We start from the raw sequence: 27,411 nt of genomic DNA on the forward strand, positions 1-27,411 counted from the left end.
TTTAAAGAACGACCAGGCATACTTGACTGACGGAATGAGGTCAATATCCTTCCAGGATACCCGGGCCAGGTCGATTAGAAAGGCCTGTTCGCAGAAATGTTTTAGGGAGCATTTGACAGTGATGAGGGGTGGTCGTTTGACCGTGGACCCATTACGGATGCAGGCAATGATCGCTGAGATCCAGATTGAAAACAGCAGAGGTGTATTTGGAGGGCAAGTTGGTCAGGATAATATCTATGAGGGTGCCCATGTTTATGGATTTAGGGATGTACCTGGTGGTTTCCTTGATAATTTGTGTGAGATTGAGGGTATCTAGCTTAGATTGTAGGACTGCTGGAATGTTAAGCATATCCCAGTTTAGGTCACTTAACAGAACAAACTCTGAAGATAGATGGGGGGCAATCAATTCACATATGGTGTCCAGGGCACAGCTGGGAGCTAACGGGGGACTATAACAGCTGAACTGCTCAAGAGTTCAATGGCGGCAAGCTTTACACCACTCCAGCCGACGCTTCGCATTGCATTGATCTTAGGCTTGTGTGCGGCTGCGGGGCCAAGGAAACCCATTTCATGGAGCTTCCGATGAACCGTTATTGTGCTGACGTTGCTTCCAGAGGCAGTTTGGAACTCAGTAGTGAGTGTTGCAACTGAGGGCAAATTATTTTTACTTGCTACGTGCTTCAGCACACGGCGGTCCTGTTCTGTGAACCTGTGTGACCTACCACTTCACGGTTGAGCCGTTGTTGCTCCGAGGTGTTTCCACTTCACAATAACAGCACTTACAGTTGACCGGGGCAGTTCTAGCAGGGCAGACATTTGTGACAAACTGACATGTTGGAAAGGTGACATCCTATGACGGTGCCACGTTGAAAATCACTGAGCTCTTCAGTAAGGCCATTCTACTGCCAATGTTTGTCTATGGAGAATGCATGGCTGTGTATTCGATTTTAACCTGTCAGCAACGTGAGTGGCTAGTGGTGCGGCAGGTAGCCTAGTGGTTAGAGCATTAGACTAGTAACCGAAAGGTTGCAGGATCGAATCCCAGAGCTGACAACTTAAAAATCTGTTGTTCTGCCCCTGAACAAGGCAGTTCTGTTCCTAGGCCATCATTGAAAATAATAATTTGTTCCTAACTGACTTGCCTAGTTTCATAAAAGAAAAGAAAAATAGCTGAATCCACAAATTTTAAGGTGTGTCCACATACTTTTGTATAAATTGTGTATTTTAAGATAAATTAACTACTGTAAGTTGTTGTGGATAAGAGCATCTGCTAAATGACTCAAATGTAAATGTGTGTGTGTGTGTGATGGAGAGAGGTGGTATTGGGTCTTCACCTTAACACCCCTCTTCCCTTCCTTCATGCTCCCCTATTCACAGGCCAGTGACAGTATGTGGAGGGGTCCCATGGGTGTTAAGGAGACGTGTGTGTGTCTGAAAGGGGTGTGTGTGTAAGGGGGGGGGTCAGGGGATTGGGTCACACAGGTGGTGGAACCCCACTGAGACCCGGCACTGGGTGATCACCAGGCCAAATGCCTGACACCCTTAAACACACACACACACCTTCAATCACACACACACACACCTTCAATCACACGCGCACACACCTTCAATCACACGCACACACACTCTGACACCCTCCTTCTCGCGGCGTGAAAAGCCACAGCCCCTTAATGAACAGAAAATGTGTCCTGTCAACTGCAGGGAGCTTTGGGGGTTCCACCACCCCACACACAACACACACACACACACGGCTCTCCCATTCGCCTCCGCGACTCGACCTTCACTCCTCTCCCAAGGAGAGAGAAAACACCCAACATCACACCAACTCTCCCTTTTTTTCATCAGTCTTAAATGAATCCCATGTTTGTGAGATTGTGTGTGTGTGAATATTCTAACCTCCTGCTATGATTAGATTAGAGTTTAATATGGGGTTGTAAAGGGTTGCACATGTAATTACATGGTACAGTGAAATTCTTATGCTCTGAGTTCCAACAATACAATACAATATAATAAAATAGATAATAATACAAATATAAATAATAATATACACATATTTAACAACTGTGGCAATGATGTCCATTGGGGTGGGGGCAGGGTAAATGTATGTTGAGGGGGAGGGGAATGTCCATAGGGGGAGCAGCAGACTGGGGTAGAAGAGGGGACAGGGGGAGCAAGTAGCTGACTAGTGGTGGCTGTTCAGCATGATAAATGTCCATTGGGGGTCGGGGTAGTGCACAAAATCTGTTGAAGTGAGGGGGTGTCCATACGGGGAGTAGGAAGCAGTGGAGGCTACTGAGGGGAGGAAGGCACTTAATAATGGCTGGAACGGAGCAAATGGAATGGCAGAAAACCATTTGTTTGATGTATTTGATATCATTCCACTGATTCAGCTTCAGTCATTACCACGAGCCTGTCCTCCCCAATTAAGGTGCCACCAACCTCCTGTGATAGGAATGGAGGGGGTGATTGAAGCGGGGACAACAGGGCATAGCTCAGGTCCCTGATGATCTTCTTGGCCTTCCTGCGTCACCTGGTGTTGTAGGTGTCCTGGAAGGCAGGCAGTGTGCACTTAATGGTGCGTTCGACTGAGCGCACCACCCTCTGTAGTGCCATGCGGTCCTCGGTGGTGGAGTTGCCGTACCAGGCTTTGATGCAGCCCGAAAGTATGCGCTCAACGATGCTCCTGTAGAACACAGTGAAGGCCATTTGGGAACGGACACATTTCTACCGCATCCTGAGGTTGAAGAGTTGCTGATGTGCCTTCCTCACCACCGTGTCTGTGTGGTTTGACCTTCAGATTCTCTGAGATGTACCAACCTCCAGCGGCGGCCCCGTAGTTCCTCCTGAAGTTCACGAGCAGCTCCATTGTTTTGCTGACTTTGAGGGAGAGGTTGTTTACCTGGCACCACGCTGTTAGGGTACCTACCTTCTCCCTGTACGCCATCTTGTCGTTGTTGGTGATCAGGTCTACTACTGTCGTGTCATCAGCAAGCTTGATGATGGAGTTGGAACTGTGTGAGGCCATGCAGTTGTGGGTATACACTCTTAGAAAGAAAAGGGTTCTTCGGCTGTCCCCATAGAATGTTTTGGGTTCTATGTAGAACCCTTTTTACAGAGGGTTCTACATGGAACCCAAAAGGGTTCTACCTAGAACCAAAACAGGTTCTACCTGCAACCAAAAAAGGTTCTTCAAAGGGTTCTCCTCTGAGGGCAGCCAAAGAATCCTTTACGGTTCTAGATAACACCTTTTTTTCTAAGAGTGTACAGGGAGTACAAGAGGGGACTAAGGACGCACCCTTGTGGGGCCCCCGTGTTGAGAATCAGTGTCGAGGAGGTAATGATGCCTACCTTCACCACCTGCGGGCGACCCGTCATGAGGAGGTGATATGGTCTTTGACTAGCCTCTCGAAGCACTTCATGATGACGGAGGTGAGTGCTACGGGACTGTAGTCATTCAGTTCAGTTACTTTCCCTTTCTTGGGCACAGGGATGATAGTGGACACCTAGAAGCAGGTGGGGACAGTGGCCTGAGCTAGAAACAGATGGAAAATGTCCGAAAACACAACAGCCAGCTCGTCTGCACATACTCTGAGGGTGAGGGATGCTGTCTGGGCCATCAACCTTGCCAGGGTTAATACGTTTGAATGACTTACATACATCCTCCGTGGAGACTGCAAGTACATAGGCATCAGGGGCTCTCATCGGGAGCTCAGAGTCATCGTTGTGCTCAAAGCGTGAGTGCAGGTCTTGTTATAATAAATGTAATAGATTTAATACGTTATAAACGTATTTGTATATTTTTTGCATTTCCTAGAATAGGGGTCAGTGACCTCTCTCTCTCTCTCTCTCGCTCTCTCTCTCTATCTCTCTCTCACGCACACACACACACACACACACTGGATAAAGACTCAACAACAGACACTTTGAATCAAAATAAGAAACCGACAAATGTGAATTTACTCTGAGGCTCGGGTAAACTACACCGCTCTGTGTGGTAAACGTCTTAATGATATTGTGTGTGTTTGTTTGTATGTGTGTGTGTGTGTGTGTGTGCCTGCGTGTACATATTTGTTTGTGTGTGGATAGATCAGGGCTATAATTACTGCGTATAATAACCCACTCTGTTGAGAAAGAAAAGCTATTTTTTACCCCCAAGGTTATGATTACCTGAACATGGATTTGGGCAGACCTGATATTATGTCATTTAGCCTGCCAGGAAATATCCCATAACCATATTAAGGGTCTATAACCAACCTCGATTAGATCAACCTGTGCCGAACGGCGAGCACCGGGAGAAAACCAAATAAGATGCATGGGCTTATTGATTGGCAAGGGGATAAATGAGTTTATAATATTAATATAAATCTTTATTGTTTTCAGTCTCCTGATGCCAGAAAGGCTTCCCCAGTAATCAGTTTAAAAACTTCATTTTTCATCCTTACCCCAGCGAGGCAGGGGCTCGACCGATCGTACACGCACACAACATATACACATACACACACACACATCCCTCAACATTCGTATGGATTGACAATCTGTGCTGTCCAGCAGCCTGTTGTTGATCTATTGAAAACACTCATCTAGCACATTTGCATCAAACTCAGGCCTTGATGTACCGTTCTCTCTCTTTCTCTCCTTTTCTCCCTCTCCCCCCACAGCTAAGAGATCTCAGTCACAGGTCTCTGCCTTAATACACTACACACAGCTATCAGTGAAGGTCATCCCGTAGCACGCACACAGGGGAAGACACGCACACACACAGGGGAAGACACGCACACACACAGGGGAAGACACGCACACACACAGGGGAAGACACACACACACAGGGGAAGACACACACACACACAGGGGAAGACACACACACACACACAGGGGAAGACACACACACACACAGGGGAAGACACGCACACAGGGGAAGACACACACACACACAGGGGAAGACACACACACACAGGGGAAGACATACACACACACAGGGGAAGACACACACACAGGGGAAGACACACACACACACACAGGGGAAGACACGCACACACACAGGGGAAGACAGGCACACACACAGGGGAAGACACACACACACGCACAGGGGAAGACACACACACACACAGGGGAAGACACACACACAGGGGAAGACACACACACACACACAGGGGAAGACACGCACACACACACAGGGGAAGACACGCACACACACATGGGAAGACACGCACACACACAGGGGAAGACAGGCACACACACAGGGGAAGACACGCACACACACAGGGGAAGACACACACACACACAGGGGAAGACACACACACACACACAGGGGAAGACACACACACACACAGGGGAAGACACGCACACGCACAGGGGAAGACAGACACACACACAGGGGAAGACACGCACACACACAGGGGAAGACACGCACACACACAGGGGAAGACAGGCACACACACAGGGGAAGACACACACACACAGGGGAAGACACACACACACAGGGGAAGACACACACACAGGGGAATACACACACACACACACACACACAGGGGAAGACACACACACACAGGGGAAGACATACACACACACAGGGGAAGACACACACACAGGGGAAGACACACACACACACACACAGGGGAAGACACGCACACACACAGGGGAAGACAGGCACACACACAGGGGAAGACACACACACACACACAGGGGAAGACACACACACACACAGGGGAAGACACACACACACAGGGGAAGACACGCACACACACAGGGGAAGACACGCACACACACAGGGGAAGACACACACACACACAGGGGAAGACATACACACACAGGGGAAGACATACACACACAGGGGAAGACACGCACACACACAGGGGAAGACATACACACACACACACACACACACACACAGGGGAAGACACACACACACACAGGGGAAGACACACACACAGGGGAAGACACACACACACACAGGGGAAGACATACACACACACACAGGGGAAGACACGCACACACACACAGGGGAAGACACACACACAGGGGAAGACATACACACACACAGGGGAAGACACGCACACACACAGGTGAAGACATACACACACACACACACACACAGGGGAAGACATACACACACACAGGGGAAGACACGCACACACACAGGGGAAGACACACACACAGGGGAAGACACACACACACAGGGGAAGACACACACACACAGGGGAAGACAGGCACACACACAGGGGAAGACACACACACACACAGGGGAAGACACACACACACACAGGGGAAGACACACACACAGGGAAGACACACACACACACACAGGGGAAGACACGCACACACACAGGGGAAGACACGCACACACACAGGGGAAGACACACACACACACAGGGGAAGACATACACACACAGGGGAAGACATACACACACAGGGGAAGACACGCACACACACAGGGGAAGACATACACACACACACACACACACACACACACACACACACACACACACAAGACACACACACACACAGGGGAAGACACACACACAGGGGAAGACACACACACACACAGGGGAAGACATACACACACACAGGGGAAGACACGCACAGGGGAAGACACACACACAGGGGAAGACATACACACACACAGGGGAAGACACACACACACACAGGGGAAGACACGCACACACACATGGGAAGACATACACACACACACACACACACACAGGGAAGACATACACACACACAGGGGAAGACACGCACACACACAGGGGAAGACACACACACAGGGGAAGACAGGCACACACACAGGGGAAGACACACACACACACACAGGGGAAGACACACACACACAGGGGAAGACACACACACACACACAGGGGAAGACACACACACAGGGGAAGACACACACACAGGGGAAGACACACACACACACAGGGAAAGACAGGCACACACACAGGGGAAGACACACACACACACAGGGGAAGACACACACACACAGGGGAAGACATACACACACACAGGGGAAGACACACACACACACACACACAGGGGAAGACACACACACAGGGGAAGACACACACACACACAGGGGAAGACACACACACAGGGGAAGACACACACACACAGGGGAAGACACACACACACACAGGGGAAGACTCACACACAGGGGAAGACTCGCACACACACAGGGGAAGACACGCACACACACACAGGGGAAGACACACACACACAGGGGAAGACACACACACAGGGGAAGACACACACACACAGGGGAAGACACACACACACACACACAGGGGAAGACACACTCACACACATGGGAAGACACACACACACACAGGGGAAGACACACACACCAACACACAGGGGAAGACACACACACACACACACAGGGGAAGACACACACACACACACACACACACACAGGGGAAGACATACACACACACACAGGGGAAGACATACACACACACAGGGGAAGACATACACACACACACACACACACAGGGGAAGACACGCACACACACAGGGGAAGACACGCACACACACAGGGGAAGACACACACACACACAGGGGAAGACACACACACACACAGGGGAAGACATACACACACACACACACACACACACACACAGGGGAAGACACACACACACACACACACAGGGGAAGACATACACACACACACACACCTAATTAAGTGTTTTCATTTATTTTTATCAAATTACTCAGAATCCTCTAAAAAAGATTAGTATAATTATTTTCAACACCCCCCCTATCCCAGCCATTTAGTGTGTTCTCCTCTATTCTCCCCAGCCATTTAGTCTGTTCTCCCCAGCCATTTAGTCTGTTCTCCCCAGCCATTTAGTCTGTTCTCCCCAGCCATTTAGTCTGTTCTCCCCAGCCATTTAGTCTGTTCTCCCCAGCCATTTAGTCTGTTCTCCCCATTTAGTCTGTTCTCCATTTTAGTCTGTTCTCCCCAGCCATTTAGTCTGTTCTCCACAGTCATTTAGTCTGTTCTCCCCAGCCATTTAGTCTGTTCTCCCCCAGCCATTTAGTCTGTTCTCCCCAGCCATTTAGTCTGTTCTCCACAGCCATTTAGCCATTTAGTCTGTTCTCCACAGCCATTTAGTCTGTTCTCCCCAGCCATTTAGTCTGTTCTCCCCAGTCATTTAGTCTGTTCTCCACAGTCATTTAGTCTGTTCTCCCCAGCCATTTAGTCTGTTCTCCCCAGCCATTTAGTCTGTTCTCCCCAGCCATTTAGTCTGTTCTCCCCAGTCATTTAGTCTGTTCTCCCCAGTCATTTAGTCTGTTCTCCCCAGTCATTTAGTCTGTTCTCCCCAGCCATTTAGTCTGTTCTCCACAGCCATTTAGTCTGTTCTCTCCAGTCATTTAGTCTGTTCTCCCCAGTCATTTAGTCTGTTCTCCCCAGCCATTTAGTCTGTTCTCCCCAGCCATTTAGTCTGTTCTCCCCAGCCATTTAGTCTGTTCTCCCCAGTCATTTAGTCTGTTCTCCCCAGTCATTTAGTCTGTTCTCCACAGCCATTTAGTCTGTTCTCCCCAGCCATTTAGTCTGTTCTCCCCAGCCATTTAGTCTGGGTTGGTGTGTATGAGGCTGAAACCAGGGGTTGGTGTGTATGGGGCTGAAACCTGAGGTTGGTGTGTATGGGGCTGAAACCTGGGGTTGGTGTATATGGGGCTGAAACCAGGGCTGGTGTGTATGGGGCTGAAACCAGGGGTTGGTGTGTATGAGGCTGAAACCTGAGGTTGGTAAGTATGGGGCTGAAACCAGGGTTGGTGTGTATGGGGCTGAAACCAGGGGTTGGTGTGTATGGGGCTGAAACCAGAGTTGGTAGGTATGGGGCTGAAACCTGGGGTTGGTGTGTATGGGAATGAAACCTGGGTTGGTAAGTATGGGGCTGAAACCTGGGTTGGTGTGTATGGAGCTGAAACCAGAGTTGGTAGGTATGGGGCTGAAACCTGGGGTTGGTGTGTATGGGAATGAAACCTGGGTTGGTAAGTATGGGGCTGAAACCTGGGTTGGTGTGTATGGGGCTGAAACCAGGGTTGGTGTGTATGGGGCTGAAACCAGGGGTTGGTGTGTATGGGGCTGAAACCAGAGATGGTAGGTATGGGGCTGAAACCTGGGGTTGGTGTGTATGGGAATGAAACCTGGGTTGGTAAGTTTGGGGCTGAAACCAGGGTTGGTGTGTATGGGGCTGAAACCAGGGTTGGTATGTATGGGGCTAAAACCAGGGTTGGTAAGTATGGGGCTGAAACCTGGGTTGGTGTGTATGGGAATGAAACCTGGGGTTGGTGTGTATAGGGCTGAAACCTGGGGTTGGTAAGTATGGGGCTGAAACCAGGGGTTGGTGTGTATGGGAATGAAACCAGGGTTGGTGTGTATGGGGCTGAAACCTGGGGTTGATAAGTATGGGGCTGAAACCTGGGGTTGGTGTGTATGGGGCTGAAACCAGGGGTTGGTGTATATGGGGCTGAAACCAGGGTTGGTGTGTATGGGGCTGAAACCAGGGGTTGGTGTGTATGGGGCTGAAACCTGGTGGTTGGTGTGTATGGGGCTGAAACCAGGGGTTGGTGTGTATGGGAATGAAACCAGGGTTGGTGTGTATAGGGCTGAAAACAGGGGTTGGTGTGTATGGGAATGAAACCAGGGTTGTTGTGTATGAGGCTGAAACCTGGGGTTGGTGTGTATGGGGCTGAAACCAGGGGTTGGTGTGTATGGGAATGAAACCAGGGTTGGTGTATATGGGGCTGAAACCAGGGTTGGTGTGTATGGGGCTGAAACCTGGGGTTGGTGTGTATGGGGCTGAAACCAGGGTTGGTGTGTATGGGGCTGAAACCAGGGGTCGGTGTGTATGGGAATGAAACCAGGGTTGGTAAGTATGGGGCTGAAACCAGGGGTTGGTAAGTATGGGGCTGAAACCAGGGGTTGGTGTGTATGAGGCTGAAACCAGGGTTGGTAAGTATGGGGCTGAAACCAGGGTTGGTAAGTATGGGGCTGAAACCAGAGTTGGTAAGTATGGGGATGAAACCAGGGTTGGTAAGTATGGGGCTGAAACCAGGGTTGGTGTGTATGGGGCTGAAACCAGGGGTTGGTGTGTATGGGGCTGAAACCAGGGGTTGGTGTGTATGAGGCTGAAACCAGGGGTTGGTGTGTATGAGGCTGAAACCAGGGTTGGTAAGTATGGGGCTGAAACCAGAGTTGGTAAGTATGGGGCTGAAACGAGGGTTGGTAACTATGGGGCTGAAACCAGGGTTGGTAAGTATGGGGCTGAAACCAGAGTTGGTAAGTATGGGGCTGAAACGAGGGTTGGTAACTATGGGGATGAAACCAGGGTTGGTAAGTATGAGGCTGAAACCAGGGGTTGGTGTATATGGGGCTGAAACCAGGGTTGGTGTGTATGGGGCTGAAACCAGGGTTGGTGTGTATGAGGCTGAAACATGGGGTTGGTGTGTATGGGGCTGAAACCAGGGCTGGTAAGTATGGGGCTGAAACCAGGGTTGGTAAGTATGGGGCTGAAACCAGAGTTGGTAAGTATGGGGCTGAAACGAGGGTTGGTAACTATGGGGCTGAAACCAGGGTTGGTGTGTATGGGGCTGAAACCAGGGTTGGTGTGTATGGGGCTGAATGTATGGGAGGTGATGTATCTTACCTGCCAAGCCCAGGGTTGAAGCCATAGTGGAGGTCCTGACACTGGTCACACCTGCGTCCTCCCACCGAGGGGTCAACACACACACACTGCCCCATCTGGCCGCCACACACCTGTCCCGACGAGCCCACCGGGTGACAGTCACACTCCACACACATGCTCACCTCAGACCCTAACTCTGACACAGAGAGGAAGTAACCTGGAATCAAATCAAATGGGTACGAAATTAGAGACAACACCTATCTATGGCCATACATACACAATACATTATACACAGCATGGAACAAGAACAATTTTGCCATAACCAAACCCGTAGTCAAGTAATGGAGCAACAATAGACACCATTTGTGACAAACACATCATTGAGGAGAGGCCTAAAAGAAGGAGCATATTGGAATGATATCCAATCTAACTCTATTAGGGTTGCAAAATCCATAAACATTTCCAAAATTCTGATTTCCTGAATATTCTCTCCATGAATATTCCAACCAGGAATGTGGAATTCCTGGATATTTTGGGATGGTACCAGAATTGAACCCTTGGTTTAATCTGTAATGCCTTTTGGATAAGGACATGTCATGCCATTCATCTGGTCTGGTATTGACTGTATAGACCTATATCTGACCACCTATTCCGGGGATCATCAACTAGATTCAGCCGCAAGCCAATTGTCTTCTTCAGGGGATGGTCACGGGGCCATAACATAATTACAAATCATTTGTAGACTGCATATTGACAGCAAGAAGCCCAAACAAATATCATATTCTATTAAAATTGAACCATTTCAAACTTTGCGTACATTTGAATAAGATCACACATCTCTCTATAATGTGTGGGAATATTTTGGAACTAATGTTTAAAATTAAAATCACTTTATTTGCTGGTGTTTTAACAGTCTGTCACAGCTCCAAGTGACTTTCATTTTGGACATCTGTTCCAAAGAATTCCCAAGCATAATAGATACAGTGGGGAGAACAAGGATTGTGAGACACTGACGATTTTGCAGTTTTTCCTACTTGCATGTAGAGGTCTGTAATTTGTATCATAGGTACACTTCAACTGTGAGAGACGGAATCTAAAACAAAAATCCAGAAAATCAAGTTGTATGATTTTTAAGTAATTAATTATCCATTTTATTGCATGACATAAGTATTTGATAACCTACCAACCCGTAAGAATTCCGGCTCTCACAGATCTGTTAGTTTTTCTTTAAGAAGCCCTCCTGTTCTCCACTCATTACCTGTATTAACTGCACCTGTTTGAACTCGTTACCTGTATAAAAGACACCTGTCCACACACTCAATCAAACAGACTCCAACCTCTCCACAATGGCCAAGACCAGAGAACTGTGTAAGGACATCACGGGAAAAAAATGTAGACCTCCACAAGGCTGGGATGGGCTACAGGACAATAGGCAAGCAGCTTGGTGAGAAGGCAACAACTGTTGGCGCAATTATTAGAAAATGGAAGAAGTTCAAGATGATGGTCAATCACCCTCGGTCTGGGGCTCCATGCAAGATCTCACCTCGTGGGGCATCAATGATCATGAGGAAGGTGAAGGATCAGCCCAGAATTACACGGCAGGACCTGGTCAATGACCTGAAGAGAGCTGGGACCACAGTCTCAAAGAAAACCATTAGTAACACACTACGCCGTCATGGATTAAAATGCTGCAGCACATGCAAGGTCCCCCTCCTCAAGCCAGCGCATGTCCAGGCCCGGCTGTTTGTCAATGACTATCTGGATGATCCAGAGGAGGAACGGGAGAAGGTCATGTGGTCTGATGAGACAAAAATAGAGCTTTTTGGTCTAAACTCCACTAGCCGTGTTTGGAGGAAGAAGGATGAGTACAATCCCAAGAACACCATCCCAACCGTGAAGCATGGAAGTGGAAACATCATTGTTTGGGGATGCTTTTCTGCAAAGGGGACAGGACGACTGCACCATATTGAGGGGAGGATGGATGGGGCCATGAGTCGTGAGATCTTGGCCAACAACCTCCTTCCCTCAGTAAGAGCATTGAAGATAGGTTGTGGCTGGGTCTTCCAGCATGACAACGACCCGAAACACACAGCCAGGGCAACTAAGGAGTGGCTCCGTAAGAAGCATCTCAAGGTCCTGGAGTGGCCTAGCCAGTCTCCAGACCTGAACCCAATAGAAAATCTTTGGAGGGAGCTGAAAGTCCGTATTGCCCAGCGACAGCCCCGAAACCTGAAGGATCTGGAGAAGGTCTGTATGGAGGAGGTGACCAAAATCCCTGCTGCAGTGTGTGCAAACCTGGTCAAGAACTAAAGGAAACGTATGATCTCTGTACTTGCAAACAAAGGTTTCTGTACCAAATATTAAGTTCTGATTTTCTGATGTATCAAATACTTATGTCATGCAATAAAATGCTATTTAATTACTTAAAAATCATACAATGTGATTTTCTGGATTTTTTTTAGATTCCGTCTCTCACAGTTGAAGTGAACCTATGATAAAAATTACAGACCTCTACATGCTTTGTAAGTAGGAAAACCTGCAAAATCGGCAGTGAATCACAATACTTGTTCTCCCCACTGTATCTATTATGCCTGGGAATTCTTTGGAACAGATGTCCAAAATGAAAGTCACTTGGAGCTCCCCACTGTATATGTGATTGTATTCAAAACCTGGGGCCCAAATTCAGCCCGTGGGCCGACAGTTGGGAACCCTGCCATACACCTACCACAGGGCTTAAGAGGCACAACCATGTCTCAACGTGTGTGTGTGTGTTTGGCCCCTGAATGTGCTGTGGTGAGTATTACAGTAAACATGATGGTTCATCTACGTTACTAACACAGTTCAGCAGCTGCTACTAATGGCCCCACACACACTCATGAGTGAGCATGCACACACACACACACAAAAACACACACAGACAGAGGTGAAGAAGTGAAAGATGTTGCCATGGTCTGTGCTCTCGAAGGTGCAGTTGACTGCATCAGGCAGCGGAGCCCCAATCGTCGATGGTTGAGTTGGCACCGGGCACATGAGGGATGGCCTGTAGTTAAGCAAGTTAAACGCTAATGCGCTAATGCCTACAGTGAATGCCAAGCACTCATCATCATTCCCCAGGACAAAGCACAGACACACACACAAATAGGCACACACACATGCACATGCATACGCACACACACATGCATACACACACACATGCATACGCACACACACATGCATACGCACACACACACACGCATACACACGCACACACAAACACATACACACACATATACACACATATGCACACATACGCAGGCACACGACAACACCGCCAGGAGCCAAGAAACAAAAAGACACACTACAGGGACCATCCATCCATCAGACCGAGAGAAAAGAACAGACCGAGGGTGTGATTTGAAAGAGCGACAGGAACAAAGGGAGTGAAAGAGGAGTGTGTTGAGCATTGTGGTAAACAGCATGGCAGCTTGTCGTCAATGCCAGAGCTGAGATGCTTCAGTCTGCTAAATGACTTAAATGTAAATGTAAATGTAATGAGCTGGGAGTTGTGTGCGTCGATACTTATTCAACAGTAAGTATTACAGTATTACTGTCATATACATCTCTTCTCCTACAGAGTTAAAGGTGTGAGTAAGAGAGATAAACACAAACATTCTGTTGTTAAGCACTTCTACCATTGCAAACCAGTTGGGTAGATTTCTGAACAAACATAAGCACACACACACACACTCACTCACCTGGCCTACATCTACCGCAGTCCCTTCCGTGGCGAGTGGACACACACACACACACACACACACACACACACACACACACACACTCACCTGGCCTACATCTACCGCAGTCCCTTCCGTGGCGCGTGGACACACACACACACTGCCCGGTGTCCGCATCACACATCGCCCCCTCCACTGTTCCCGTGGGGTCACACACACACGGAACACACCCCTGGGGGTCAAAGGTCATGTTGTAGTAGGGGTCAGGTGTGAGGTCATCGTAGAGTTCAGAGGTCGTGTTGTAGTAGTGTAGGGAGCAGCGTGTACACTGGGCACCCTCCACCCCCTCCCTACAGGGACACTGGGAGTTGACGGGGTCACACACACCCCCCTTCAGGGTGCCGCGGACGTCACACGCACACGCCAGACACCCCAAGGAGTTCCTCCTCTCCAGGCTGTGGTAACCACGGCGACACGAGTCGCAGCGAGGTCCCTCAGTGTTTTCCTAAGTGATATATAAAAAATGACTAGTAGATAAGATAATTATCAGTAATAGATGTCAGTAAACATATTCTCACACACTCACCTTACACACACACTGTCCAGTCTCTGGGTCACACACAGACCCAGGTACGGTCCCGTCAGGCGAGCAGAGACACGGGATGCAGGAGCCCGCCTGATGGAGGCCATAGAGGCCCCTGGCACAGGAGTCACAGCGCTGGCCCCCCACTCCCTCCCTGCACTCACACTGGCCCCCCTCTGGCTCACAGAAGGGGTTGAGGGACCCCACCTGGTCACAGTCACACCCCACACAGCCATCAAGATGAGAGGAATTTAACAGCTTGTAGCCATAGTCACACCTGTCACAGGTACGACCTGAGAGAGAGCGAGAGAGATAGAAAGGAGAGAAAGCGAGGAGAGAGAGAGAAAGAGAGAGCGAGAGAGAGATAAAGGGTACAGGATAGACAGAGAGATGCAATGTTAACACATTCCAAACTCAAAGCTCTGAAAGATGCAATACAACAACGAAGTGACTCTGTGACTACCTCAGCCTTCTCATTGAATAATTTAATGTAGAGGATGTCTATATTAACAGCAATAAAAACTGGACCTTTCCCTCCTTAAAATACAGCCTGGTTAAATATCTGTACGACTGACTGGTGCTTGGCCATAACCACCCATTCTTACAGCTAGACTCATCTATCTCCATCATCATCACTCTGACTAACAGAACTAGTTTATGTCTTAATCTAGATCTGTTTTAAATGTAACATAGTGCAAAATCAACAAATAAGTAATTGTGTGAAAAATTACAAGAGTGTGTGTTTGCACGTGTGTGTAAAGTCAGAAAAACGGAATCATTAGGCCAGGGCATCTGTGTATGATGGATCACCCTCCTCAGGCAGAACACTTCATTTCACTGAGAGAAAATAAATAAATGAACAACTACAAGAGAGAGAGAGAGAGATGTGTGTAGAAATAACAGTGAGGCAGAGAGAGAGGTATTACCCCCTCTCAGTGGAGTATAGTCTACATGGATTCCAACTAGCGTCATATTGGGGCTGTATTCAAATATGCACAGGCAACGCTGGTTATTAGAACACACCATAGCTATTCCCTGACAGGCAATCTATCCCTAATGTTATCCAGGCAGCCCCGGGGCAGAGCCGTTTAGACGCAGGAGTACCAGTGCCCCAGCCACTTGGCATTTCAGCTCCACTCCCAACCCACTGCCCACAACCTGTTTAATGAATGTATAGATATTAATGTCATTCTGCCGGCCCATATTTCAAACCAGTGGTTATAGCAGCATGGTGAAGGATACGGCGGAGTTGAACAATGTGGTGGGGCTGGGTTGGTGTGTGTGAGTGAGTGAGTGAGTCACAGTGTGTGTGTGTGTGGGTGTGTGTGTGTGTGTGTGCGCATGCGTGCGTGAGTGTGTAGTGTGTGTGCGTGAGTGTGTAGTGTGTGTGTGCGTGAGTGTGTAGTGTGTAATGTGTAGTGTGTAGTGTGTGTGTGCGTGAGTGTGTAGTGTGTAATGTGTAGTGTGCGTGTGCGTGAGTGTGTAGTGTGTAGTGTGTAGTGTGTAGTGTGTGTGTGCGTGAGTGTGTAGTGTGTAATGTGTCGTGTGTAGTGTGTGTGCGTGTGTGAGTGTGTGTGTGTGTGAGTGTGTAGTGTGTAATGTGTAGTGTGTAATGTGTAGTGTGTAGTGTGTAATGTGTAGTGTGTAATGTGTAGTGTGTGTGAGTGTGTAGTGTGTAGTGTGTAATGTGTAGTGTGCGTGTAGTGTGTAGTGTGTAATGTGTAATGTGTAGTCTGTAATGTGTAGTGTGTAGTGTGTCGTGTGCGTGAGTGTGTAGTGTGTAGTGCGTAGTGTGTAGTGTGCGTGAGTGTATAGTGTGTAGTGCGTAGTGCGTAGTGTGTAGTGTGCGTGAGTGTATAGTGTGTAGTGTGTAATGTGTAATGTGTAGTGTGTAATGTGTGCGTGAGTGTGTAGTGTGTAATGTGTAGTGTGCGTGAGTGTGTAGTGTGTAGTGTGTAATGTGTAGTGTGTAATGTGTAATGTGTAATGTGTAGTGTGTAGTGTGTAATGTGTAGTGTGTAGTGTGTAATGTGTAATGTGTAGTGTGTAGTGTGTAATGTGTAATGTGTAGTGTGTAGTGTGTAGTGTGTAATGTGCGTGTGTAGTGTGTAGTGTGTAATGTGCGTGTGTGTAGTGTGTAGTGTGTAATGTGTAGTGTGTAGTGTGTAATGTGTAATGTGTAGTGTGTAGTGTGTAGTGTGCAGTGTGTAATGTGTAGTGTGTGTGTGCGTGAGTGTGTAGTGTGTAATGTGTAGTGTGTAGTGTGCGTGTGCGTGAGTGTGTAGTGTGTAGTGTGTAATGTGTAGTGTGTGTGTGCGTGAGTGTGTAGTGTGTAATGTGTAGTGTGCGTGTGCGTGAGTGTGTAGTGTGTAGTGTGTAATGTGTAGTGTGTGTGAGTGTGTAGTGTGTAATGTGTCGTGTGTAGTGTGTGTGCGTGTGTGAGTGTGTGTGTGCGTGAGTGTGTGTGTGTGTGTAATGTGTAGTGTGTAGTGTGTAATGTGTAGTGTGCGTGAGTGTGTAATGTGTAGTGTGTAGTGTGTAGTGTGCGTGAGTGTGTAGTGTGTAGTGCGTAATGTGTAGTGTGTAGTGTGCGTGAGTGTGTAGTGTGTAGTGCGTAATGCGTAGTGTGTAGTGTGCGTGAGTGTATAGTGTGTAGTGTGTAATGTGTAGTGTGTAATGTGTAGTGTGCGTGAGTGTGTAGTGTGTAATGTGTAGTGTGCGTGAGTGTGTAGTGTGTAGTGTGCGTGAGTGTGTAGTGTGTAATATGTAGTGTGTAATGTGTAGTGTGTAGTGTGTAATCTGTAATGTGTAGTGTGTAATGTGTAATGTGTAGTGTGTAGTGTGTAATGTGTAGTGTGTAATGTGTAGTGTGTAATGTGTAGTGTGTAATCTGTAATGTGTAGTGTGTAGTGTGTAATGTGTAGTGTGTAATGTGTAGTGTGTAGTGTGTAATGTGTCGTGTGTAGTGTGTAGCGTGTAATGTGTAATGTGTAGTGTGTAATGTGTAGTGTGTAGTGTGTAATGTGTAGTGTGTAATGTGTAGTGTGTAGTGTGTAATGTGTAGTTTGTAATGTGTAGTGTGTAGTGTGTAGTGTGTAATGTGTAGTGTGTAGTGTGTAATGTGTCATGTGTAGTGTGTAGCGTGTAATGTGTAATGTGTAGTGTGTAATGTGTAGTGTGTAGTGTGTAGTGTGTAGTGTGTAGTGTGTAGTGCGTAGTGTGTAGTGTGCGTGAGTGTGTAGTGTGTAATGTGTAGTGTGTAGTGTGTAATGTGTAGTGTGTAGTGCGTAATGTGTAGTGTGCGTGAGTGTATAGTGTGTAGTGTGTAATGTGTAGTGTGTAGTGTGTAATGTGTAGTGTGCGTGAGTGTGTAGTGTGTAGTGTGCGTGAGTGTGTAGTGTGTAGTAAGCTTAACTTTCTGAACATTCGAGACGTGTAGTCCACTTGTCATTCCAATCTCCTTTGCATTAGCGTAGCCTCTTCTGTAGCCTGTCAACTATGTGTCTGTCTATCCCTGTTCTCTCCTCTCTGCACAGACCATACAAACGCTCCACACCGCATGGCATGGCCACCCTAATCTGGTGGTCCCAGCGCGCACGACCCACGTGGAGTTCCAGGTCTCCGGTAGCCTCTGGAACTGCCGATCTGCGGCCAACAAGGCAGAGTTCATCTCAGCCTATGCCGCCCTCCAGTCCCTCGACTTCTTGGCACTGACGGAAACATGGATCACCACAGATAACACTGCTACTCCTACTGCTCTCTCTTCGTCCGCCCACGTGTTCTCGCACACCCCGAGAGCTTCTGGTCAGCGGGGTGGTGGCACCGGGATCCTCATCTCTCCCAAGTGGTCATTCTCTTTTCTCCCTTACCCATCTGTCTATCGCCTCCTTTGAATTCCATGCTGTCACAGTTACCAGCCCTTTCAAGCTTAACATCCTTATCATTTATCGCCCTCCAGGTTCCTCGGAGAGTTCATCAATGAGCTTGATGCCTTGATAAGCTCCTTTCCTGAGGACGGCTCACCTCTCACAGTTCTGGGCGACTTTAACCTCCCCACGTCTACCTTTGACTCATTCCTCTCTGCCTCCTTCTTTCCACTCCTCTCCTCTTTGACCTCACCCTCTCACCTTCCCCTACTCACAAGGCAGGCAATACGCCGACCTCATCTTTACTAGATGCTGTTCTTCCACTAACCTCATTGCAACTCCCCTCCAAGTCTCCGACCACTACCTTGTATCCTTTTCCCTCTCGCTCTCATCCAACACTTCCCACACTGCCCCTACTCGGATGGTATCGCGCCGTCCCAACCTTCGCTCTCTCTCCCCGCTACTCTCTCCTCTTCCATCCTATCATCTCTTCCCTCTGCTCAAACCTTCTCCAACCTATCTCCTGATTCTGCCTCCTCAACCCTCCTCTCCTCCCTTTCTGCATCCTTTGACTCTCTATGTCCCCTATCCTCCAGGCCGGCTCGGTCCTCCCCTCCCGCTCCGTGGCTCGACGACTCATTGCGAGCTCACACTACAGGGCCGGGCAGCCGAGCGGAAATGGAGGAAAACTGGCGCCTCCCTGCGGACCTGGCATCCTTTCACTCCCTCCTCTCTACATTTTCCTCTTCTGTCTCTGCTGCTAAAGCCACTTTCTACCACTCTAAATTCCAAGCATCTGCCTCTAACCCAATGAAGCTCTTTGCCACCTTCTCCTCCCTCCTGAATCATCCCCCCCTCCTCCCTCTCTGCAGATGACTTCGTCAACCATTTTGAAAAGAAGGTCGACGACATCCGATCCTCGTTTGCTAAGTCAAACGACACCGCTGGTTCTGCTCACACTGCCCTACCCTGTGCTCTGACCTCTTTCTCCCCTCTCTCCAGATGAAATCTCGTGTCTTGTGACGGCCGGCCGCCCAACAACCTGCCCGCTTGACCCTATCCCCTCCTCTCTTCTCCAGACCATTTCCGGAGACCTTCTCCCTTACCTCACCTCGCTCATCAACTCATCCCTGACCGCTGGCTACGTCCCTTCCGTCTTCAAGAGAGCGAGAGTTGCACCCCTTCTGAAAAAACCTACACTCGATCCCTCCGATGTCAACAACTACAGACCAGTATCCCTTCTTTCTTTTCTCTCCAAAACTCTTGAACGTGCCGTCCTTGGCCAGCTCTCCCGCTATCTCTCTCAGAATGACCTTCTTGATCCAAATCAGTCAGGTTTCAAGACTAGTCATTCAACTGAGACTGCTCTTCTCTGTATCACGGAGGCGCTCCGCACTGCTAAAGCTAACTCTCTCTCCTCTGCTCTCATCCTTCTAGACCTATCGGCTGCCTTCGATACTGTGAACCATCAGATCCTCCTCTCCACCCTCTCCGAGTTGGGCATCTCCCGGCGCGGCCCACGCTTGGATTGCGTCCTACCTGACAGGTCGCTCCTATCAGGTGGCGTGGCGAGAATCTGTCTCCCTCACCACGTGCTCTCACCACTGGTGTCCCCCAGGGCTCTGTTCTAGGCCCTCTCCTATTCTCGCTATACACCAAGTCACTTGGCTCTGTCATAACCTCACATGGTCTCTCCTATCATTGCTATGCAGACGACACACAATTAATCTTCTCCTTTCCCCTTCTGATGACCAGGTGGCGAATCGCATCTCTGCATGTCTGGCAGACATATCAGTGTGGATGACGGATCACCACCTCAAGCTGAACCTCGGCAAGACGGAGCTGCTCTTCCTCCCGGGAAGGACTGCCCGTTCCATGATCTCGCCATCACGGTTGACAACTCCATTGTGTCCTCCTCCCAGAGCGCTAAGAACCTTGGCGTGATCCTGGACAACACCCTGTCGTTCTCAACTAACATCAAGGCGGGGGCCCGTTCCTGTAGGTTCATGCTCTACAACATCCGCAGAGTACGACCCTGCCTCACACAGGAAGCGGCGCAGGTCCTAATCCAGGCACTTGTCATCTCCCGTCTGGATTACTGCAACTCGCTGTTGGCTGGGCTCCCTGCCTGTGCCATTAAACCCCTACAACTCATCCAGAACGCCGCAGCCCGTCTGGTGTTCAACCTTCCCAAGTTCTCTCACGTCACCCCGCTCCTCCGCTCTCTCCACTGGCTTCCAGTTGAAGCTCGCATCCGCTACAAGACCATGGTGCTTGCCTACGGAGCTGTGAGGGGAACGGCACCTCAGTACCTCCAGGCTCTGATCAGGCCCTACACCCAAACAAGGGCACTGCGTTCATCCACCTCTGGCCTGCTCGCCTCCCTACCACTGAGGAAGTACAGTTCCCGCTCAGCCCAGTCAAAACTGTTCGCTGCTCTGGCCCCCCAATGGTGGAACAAACTCCCTCACGACGCCAGGACAGCGGAGTCAATCACCACCTTCCGGAGACACCTGAAACCCCACCTCTTTAAGGAATACCTAGGATAGGATAAAGTAATCCTTCTCACCCCCCCTTAAAAGATTTAGATGCACTATTGTAAAGTGGCTGTTCCACTGGATGTCATAAGGTGAATGCACCAATTTGTAAGTCGCTCTGGATAAGAGCGTCTGCTAAATGACTTAAATGTAAATGTAAATTATTATTTGACCATGCTGGTCATTTATGAACATTCTAACATCTTGGCCATGTTCTGTTATAATCTCCACCCGGCACAGCCAGAAGAGGCTAGGTTTCTTCCTAGGTTTGGGCCTTTCTAGGGAGTTTTTCTTAGCCACCGTGCTTCTACACCTGCATTGCTTGCTGTTTGGGGTTTTATGCTGGGTTTCTGTACAGCACTTTGAGATATCAGCTGATGTAAGAAGGGCTTTATAAATAAATGGATTTAATGATGGTTGTATGGTTCCTATTAATAACGAAACCTAGTATTGACACGGTTTACCTTGACCTGCAAATGAGATGTTAACTCTGACATAGTGTATTTTTCTGGCTCTATTGTATACTTGTGTTGTGGTTTCTTTAGCTTTTGTTTCCATTCATAATGATCCCTACCTGTGGTTGCAGGGTGGTTCTTCTGCAGCTTTGGTTTAGAGTAACATCGTGAAGCCAAATGAACTGGAGAACGATCAGGCAGTCACAACATGATTCCTGGAATAGTTTTGTAGTGTTCTATTTGTTACATGCAACTCAGTTTGGATTCTGTTCATTGCAGTGCACTGCTGCTTCTACAGGCCTGCTGTACTACAGCCATTAACATCCAGAAAAACAGTAACCAGGACAGTGACAGAGTGTGTGTCTTAATGAAGTGGTTTACATTCTTCTATTAAATAAGAGTAATGACACCTACTATCTGGGTCAGCTCTGCTGTTTACCATTAAATCATAGGTAAGTGGGAGTGGGTGTGAGTGTGTGTGTTTTGGTGTGTGTCTGCGTGAGCCAGCACACGCGTGTATCTCTACAGTTTGCATGTATTGGGGCATGCCCCCTCCCATCTTGCTCCTCAGCCAACAGAGAGTTCTCAGCTATACTTTTCGTGGCTGTTTATTTACCACCACAGACAGATGCTGGCACTAAGACCACACTCAGTCAGCTGTATAAGGAAATAAGAAAACCACTCACCCAGAGGCGGCGCTCCTAGTGGACCGGGGACTTTAATGCAGGGAAACTTAAATCAGTTCTACTAAATCTCTATCAACATGTTAAATGTGCAACCAGAGGGAAAACAATTCTAGATCACTGTACTCCACACACAGAGACGTGTACAAAGCTCTCCCTCGCCCTCCATTTGGTAAATCCGAACACAACTCTATCCTCCTGATTCCTGCTTACAAGCTCAAATTAAAGCAGGAAGCACCAGTGACTCGGTCTATAAAAAAATGGTCAGATGAAGCAGATGCTAAACTACAGGACTGTTTTGCTATCACAGACTGGAACATGTTCCAGGATTCTTCCAATGACATTGAGGAGTACAACACATCAGTCAATGGCTTTATCAATAAGTGCATTGAGGACGTCGTCCCCACAGTAACTGTATGTACATACCCCAACCAGAAGCCATGGATTACAGGCAACATTCGCACTGAGCTAAAGGGTAGAGCTGCCGCTTTCAAGGTGCGGGACTCTAACCCGGAAGCTTACAAGAAATCCCGCTATGACCTGCGACGAACCATCAAACAGGCAAAGCGTCAATACAGGACTAAGATTGAATCATACTACACGGGCTCCAACGCTCGTCGGATGTGGCAGGGCTTGCAAACTATTAAAGACTATAAAGGGAAGCACAGCCGAGAGCTGCCCAGTGACACAAGCCTACCAGACGAGCTAAACCACTTCTATGCTCGCTTCGAGGCAAGAAACACTGAGGCATGCATGAGAGCATCAGCTGTTCCGGACAACTGTGTGATCACGCTCTCCGTAGCCGACGTGAGTAAGACCTTTACACAGGTCAACATACACAAGGCTGCGGGGCCAGACGGATTACCAGGATGTGTGCTGCGGGCATGTGCTGACCAAATGGTAGGTGTCTTCACTGACATTTTCAACATGTCCCTGATTGAGTCTGTAATACCAACATGCTTCAAGCAGACCACCATAGTCCCTGTGCCCAAGAACACAAAGGCAACCTGCCTAAGGGGTGGCAGGGTAGCCTAGTGGTTAGAGCGTTGGACTAGTAACCGGAAGGTTGCAAGTTCAAACCCCGAGCTGACAAGGTACAAATCTGTCGTTCTGCCCCTGAACAGGCATTTAACCCACTGTTCCTAGGCCGTCACTGACTTGCAAAGTTAAATAAAGGTAAAAAATTTAAATTTAAAAATAAATTTAAAATGACTACAGACCCGCAGCACTCACGTCCGTAGTGCTTTGAAAGGCTGGTAATGGCTCACATCAACACCATTATCCCAGAAACCCTAGACCCACTCCAATTTGCATGCCGCCCAAATAGATCCACAGATGATGCAATCTCTATTGCACTCCACACGGCCCTTTCCCACCTGGACAAAAGGAACACCTACGTGTGAATGCTGTTCATTGACTACAGCTCAGCGTTCAACACCATATTACCCTCAAAGCTCATCACCAAGCTAAGGATCCTGGGACTAAACACTTCCCTCTGCAACTGGATCCTGGACTTCCTGACGGGTCGCCCAAGGTGGTGAGGGTAGGTAGCAACACATCTGCCACGATGATCCTCAACACTGGAGCTCCACAGGGGTGTGTGCTCAGTCCCCTCCTGTACTCCCTGTTCACCCACGACTGCATGGCCAGGCACGACTCCAACACCGTCATTAAGTTTGCTGATGACACAACACTGATCACCGACAACGATGAGACAGCCTATGGGGAGGAGGTCAGAGACCTGGCCGGGTGGTGCCAGAATAACAACCTATCCCTCACCGTAACCAAGACTAAGGAGATGATTGTGGACTACAGAAAAAGGAGCACCGAGCACATCCCCATTCTCATCGACGGGGCTGTAGTGAGGCGGGTTGAGAGCTTCAAATTCCTTGGTGTCCACATCAACAAGAAACTAGATTGGTCCAAACACACCAAGACAGTCGTGAAGAGGGCACAACAAAGCCTATTCCCCCTCCGGAAACTAAAAATATTTGGCATGGGTCCTGAGATCCTCAAAAGGCTCTACAGCTGCAACATCGAGTGCATCCTGACCGGTTGCATCACTGCCTGGTACAGCAATTGCTCTGCCTCCGACCGCAAGGCACTTCAGAGGGTAGTGCATACGGCCCAGTACATCACTGGGGAAAAGCTGCCTGCCATCCAGGACCTCTACACCAGGCGGTGTCAGAGGAAGGCCCTAAAAATGTTCAAAGACCCCAGCCATCCCAGTCATAGACTGTTCTCTCTACTACCGGATGGCAAGCAGTACCGGTGCCAAGTCTAGGACAAAAAGGTTTCTCAACAGTTTTTACCCCCAAGCCATAAAGACTCCTGAACAGGTAACCAAATGGTTAATCAGACTATTTGCATTGTGTACCCCCCCAACCCCTCTTTTACGCTGCTGCTACTCTCTGTTTATCTTACATGCATAGTCACTTTAACTATACATTCATGTACATACTACCTAAATTGGCCCGACCATTCGGCACATGTGACAAATAAACTTTGATTTCAAATACTATTATGTACACAATGCACTTATGAAGCCGCTGCTCCCCTCAAACACCCAGCTCGTAATAAATTGCCGTAATCAAATCTAATTTCAGAAAAATAGCTATGGGAGCAAAGGAAATGAAAGAGTGGGGTATTGTAAGAAGAGTGTAAAGGAGGCGGGGCCCGGGACAGTTTGTTCTAATCAACTTCTCATTGAATTAGAGAATGAAAATGAGGTGGACGTTGATATCCTGGCTTAGCAATAAAGAAGGTGTGTTAAGTTGGATTCGTTTTGCATTTGATAAGAGATTCTTGAAAGACACTCAGGGGAGAAACGGCGCAGATTTATCACAAAGGAGCGAGGAAGAAAGGGCCACGAGAAGGAGGAAAACATTCTTGGCTGCCGCTAGTGGTGATGTCATGAAAAGAAGGGCTGTGTGTGTGTGTGGTGTGTGTTTTGGGAGAAGGAACAAACAAACAGATAGGCCAAGAATGTGCTGAGCGCTCAACAACCTAATCATAGCACTTAAATACAGGTTAGTCTATGTGTTAGTCACTTTACCATATTATAAATATAAACAATTCATGTTTATGTTTAATGTTTCTTAGAAATGAGTATATTATGATATAACTAAATATCTTCCAGAATGAAAAAAACAAACAAATGTTGTTTTTTCTCTCCTCTTCACTCTTTAATCAACTGTACTCTCCCATTATTCTTTGGGAAAGGGGGAGAGGGAGAAGAGAGAAAGAGAGATAGAGAGGGAGAAGAGAGAAAGAGAGATAGAGGGGGAGAAGAGAGAAAGAGAGATAGAGGGGAGAAGAGAGAAAGAGAGATAGAGGGGAGAGAGAGAAAAGACGGATAGAGGGGAGAGAGAGGGGAGAAGAGAGAAAGAGAGATAGAGGGGAGAGAGAGAAAGAGAGATAGAGGGGGGAACAACAGATAAGGAGAGGAAAGTAGGGAGAGCAGAAAGATAGAGAAGAGGATGAAGCGAGAGAGAGATAGAGGGAGAGAAAGAGAAAAACGAGAGTGAGAGAGAAGAGAGAAAAGAGAGTGAGAGAGGAGAGAAGAGAGAGAGAAAAGAGAAAAACAGAGAAGAGAGAGAGAGAAAGGAGAGAGAGAAAAGAGAGAAAAGAGAGGAGCGAGAGCGAGAGAGAAAGAGAGAGAGTGATGTGTGTAGAAATAACAGCGAGGCAGAGAGAGAGAGAGAGAGAGGCCTCCCATGTGCTCCTATGACCAGAGCCATCACCCAGAAGTGCTAACTTGCTACCTACCGATTACGTGTGTCTTGCATTGGCACCGTCCTGACTGCTGGTGACAGGTGCCGTTGTCTCCCTGGGTGCCTGCAGCGCTGCAGCCACACGGCAGACAGCCCTCGGGGCCCAATGGCTGCAGAGAGTAGAATCCAACCTGACACGCATCACACCGCCTGCCAGACACATGCCTCTTACACTTACACTGGCCCCCCACCTAGAGAGAAAAGGAGAGGGGGGTGGAGGGAAAGGGGGAGGTAGGGGGAGGGAGGGATGGAGGAAGGGAGAGGGGGAAGAGAGAAAAAGAGAGAGAGGGAATGAGAGGAGTGCAGGAGAGAGAAAGAGGAGGGGGAGATGAGTGGAGTAGGGGCGGAGAGAAGGGAGGAGAGGAGCGAGGAGAGGAAGAGATGGAGAGACATGTTACCAATTAGTCCACCTATGCAGCAGTGCATTGTGGGAGCGTGTCACGGATGGGCAGCTCGTACTCACCGAGGCCTCTCAATTATTTTGAATGAGGGAGGAGGAGAGAAGGATGAGGAGGGTAGGTTAAAGAGGTCATAGCACCTGAGAGACTGAGGGGCAGTGTGTGTGTGTGTGTGTGTGTGTGTGTGTGTGTGTGTGTGTGTGTGTGTGTGTGTTGAGAAGTGCTTGCATTGTTTGTTTGTTTGTGTGTTTGGTTAGGTGTTTGGTTAGTTGGCTGCGTATTTCACCAAAAGAACATGACATACAAACCAAACCAATCGAGCTCAGCATTGGACCCTAGACAACGGTAATGTCCCAAATGATCTCTCCATCCTCCCAAAGTGTGCACTTGTTCACTTCCCTACACTGATTTGAAAGTAAAATGACTAGTATCAGAAATATGGTGGAAACTCCCAGGAGCCCCTGACTCCACCAAAGCAGTGAAAGAGAACGGAAATATTAGAGGGAAAGACATGAATCTATGGAGCTTTAGAGGGAATCATCCTTCACTGGGAGAGTTTACAACAGATACTATTCTCCTTGGGACTGACCCTCAGATTGATTTTGAATTTGTCATCCATTGTCTCTGTCGACATCACCTGTCTCTCCAGAATGGCCACCGTGATATTCAGCTAAAGAAAGGGGGGGGTTCTCTCCAGAATGGCCACTGTGATATTCAGCTAAAGAAAGGGGGGGGGGTTCTCTCAGAATGGCCACTGTGATATTCAGCTAAAGAAAGGGGG

General features: G+C 48.5%; 1 protein-coding gene across 1 annotated transcript in view; it reads right to left on the reverse strand.

Annotated features, from left to right (window-relative positions):
* The window catches only part of ush2a (Usher syndrome 2A (autosomal recessive, mild)), a 458,847-nt gene that overhangs the window by 310,393 nt on the left and 121,043 nt on the right, over positions 1 to 27,411 (reverse strand). The window contains 4 exon segments of the mRNA XM_065004287.1: positions 10,644 to 10,839; positions 14,444 to 14,840; positions 14,922 to 15,211; positions 26,228 to 26,423. Of these exon segments, the coding sequence (XP_064860359.1) occupies positions 10,644 to 10,839; positions 14,444 to 14,840; positions 14,922 to 15,211; positions 26,228 to 26,423 (1,079 nt within the window).

This window comes from Oncorhynchus nerka, linkage group LG18 (genome assembly GCF_034236695.1).
Source record: "Oncorhynchus nerka isolate Pitt River linkage group LG18, Oner_Uvic_2.0, whole genome shotgun sequence".
Taxonomy (NCBI): Eukaryota; Metazoa; Chordata; class Actinopteri; order Salmoniformes; family Salmonidae; genus Oncorhynchus; species Oncorhynchus nerka.